Consider the following 2500-nt stretch of genomic DNA (forward strand, 5'->3'; position numbering starts at 1 on the left):
AGAGCAGGCAGGCTGGCTGGTCACATGAGCAGAGATCTGTTTACAAACTGAGAGAGAGAGCGCGCCTGGAAGCCCAAGCGGAGTGTCGCTCACAGTAGCCGCCGACGACTACAACAGCGCGAGAGAGCTTGTGTGTGTGGGAGAAAGAGAGACAGGGAGACAAGCGGGCCAAAGACAGCAACGTTGTTGACGTTGACATCAACAACCACAACAATAACAGCGACGACAACAGTGCAGTGTCTCTCTCCCCCTCTGCCTCCGCCTCTCTGGGGACGGCGGCTGTCTGACAACGACGTCCTCCAGGCCTTTTGACGAAATGAGATATGGGGGTGCCGGAGACAAGCGAAGGACCTAGCCGACTGGGGAAGTGAACGTTTGCCTCGTTGCCGCTGCCTTTGTCTGTGCCTGATTTTTTGTTTTGTTTCTTAAATATATATATTATTTCGGTGGGCAGAGGACGGACGGAGGGAGCAGATGTTTTTGGTGGAGGAAGGCGAGCGCAAGAGACGAGTAAGAAAAACAAACCACACGCACTGTACGCGCAAATGACACACACGAGCGCGAGCGCGCACGTAGACCCACATAGAGGCACACGGAGACACACACACTCGCCTCGCGCATGAGCCAGATACCAATCACAGCTTGAGAGGTGCCTTGGCGCTGTGTCTTGTCCTTTGTTTCCAGATTTTGGCTGAGGCCCGTCCGACCGACCGTCTGCGCTGGTTTGGGAATACCCCCTTGTCATTGAACCAACCCTTCGCGCAGCGGCAGAAGCGAGGTAGACGGAAAAGAGGAAGAGGAGAAAGGGAGGAATAGACAGGAACAGAAAGAGAGAGGGAGGACGACAAGACGTGTGCGGAGGGCAGAAAGCCTTGCCTTTTGTCAGAAGCTGTGAAGGAGAACAAAGCAATGACTGTTGCCAGCTTATTGCACTGAATTCTGCCAGACTTGGCACTATGTCATTGTGATTTTGTTGTAGTCCTTCACTGGATACAACGCCACGAGAAGTCGTCTCTACGTGTTTCGCGACAATTTTAGGTGTTTACCTCGTCGTAAAATAGCTGCATGACATTGCCCACATACAGACACAGATAAGATATATTTTGTTGTTATTGCTGCCCACGCTCGTGCGTTAACGTCGTCTCTCCGCATTCTTCTTCGAGGAGCATCGTCAACTTCGGTGGAGATTCAAGGACGAACAATACACAATAACAAAACAGAGATTCATCGCGTTGTCACTTAGTCGTAACCGAAGCGGACCGCTGCCAAAAATCACTGACCAAGAAGAGGAGACAAAGGAAGGGCAGAGGAATACACCAATAAAAACCAACATTGCGGATTATACGAAACGACAACCATAGCAACAAAACTTCAAGAGGAATACTGAAGCTTTGGCGTCGCATTTGCTCAGACCAAAAGGTTCTCTGTGTTGTTGTTGACAGTGAGCTTGGCTTTGAAGTGGCCCAACTCTGTTCCAAGGAACTCTGATTATACATTTTGGGCGTTTTATGTGGGTGAAAGACAGGCCAAACAAAGACATTGAAAGAAGAGCTGGGATTTCTTGACCTGGAGCTCTGCCTTGTTCCTTACAGAAAGTAGTTTCTGAAGGGGACCTGTCACCCCCACCCCCTTGCTACACACACACACACACACACACACACACACACACACACACACACACACACACACACACACACACACACACACACACACACACACACACACACACACACACACACAGAGAGACTGGCACCATCACCACCATTTCTACCCCTACCGCTACTAGCAAGCCTTCCAGCTGGAGCAGAATTTACAGAGGCAGTACTGGGTGTCGGGTTTCATGCAACCATTCCAATGGTGTAACGGTAAGTGTGTGTCTCTTGTACGAGTACGAAATGTCTGCCATGGGGACAGCAGCAAGCTGTTGCCAGGCCACGTGGATATACATGTAACTTACTCAGGCCTAGACATGTTTCTACTGTAGGCCTGTATGTGTATAGTAGTCAGTGTGTGTATGTGTGTGTGTGTGTGTGTGTGTGTGTGTGTGTGTGTGTGTGTGTGTGTGTGTGTGGTGTTGGGGGGGGGGGGGGTTGGACCACATGGGACTTGCTTTCATGCGGCAACAGAATGATTGATACAGATTTGGAAAGCGAGCCTTTGTAGAGTGTACTGCACTGTTGCAGTCGCTGTGTGTGTCTGTGTGTGGTTTGTGTACCCCTTGTATACCTTGTGCATGTGTAATGCGAAAAAAAAGTTTTGAGAGGTTTTGTTTTTTATTATTATTCTTTGTCAGGCCATGTCGAGCTTAGTAACCCCCCACACACACACACACACACACACATTCTCTCTCTCTCTCTCTCTCTCTCTCTCTCTCTCTCTCTCTCTCTCTCTCTCTCTCTCTCTCTCTCTCTCTCTCTCTTTTCCTCCCTCACACACACACACACACACACACACACACAAACATATCAATGTCATTACTAAGCACACAATACATTGCTTG

General features: G+C 49.4%; 1 protein-coding gene across 1 annotated transcript in view; it reads left to right on the forward strand.

Moving 5' to 3' along the window:
* The first annotated feature begins 39 nt into the window (after positions 1 to 39).
* Positions 40 to 2500, forward strand: part of zgc:175214 (uncharacterized protein LOC557610 homolog) — a 35705-nt gene continuing 33244 nt past the window's right edge. The window contains exon 1 of the mRNA XM_063200078.1: positions 40 to 1865. Coding sequence (XP_063056148.1) covers positions 1841 to 1865 — 25 coding nt within the window. The 5' untranslated portion in view covers positions 40 to 1840. The remainder of the gene's footprint in view (positions 1866 to 2500) is intronic.

Source organism: Engraulis encrasicolus, chromosome 1 (assembly GCF_034702125.1).
Source record: "Engraulis encrasicolus isolate BLACKSEA-1 chromosome 1, IST_EnEncr_1.0, whole genome shotgun sequence".
Taxonomy (NCBI): Eukaryota; Metazoa; Chordata; class Actinopteri; order Clupeiformes; family Engraulidae; genus Engraulis; species Engraulis encrasicolus.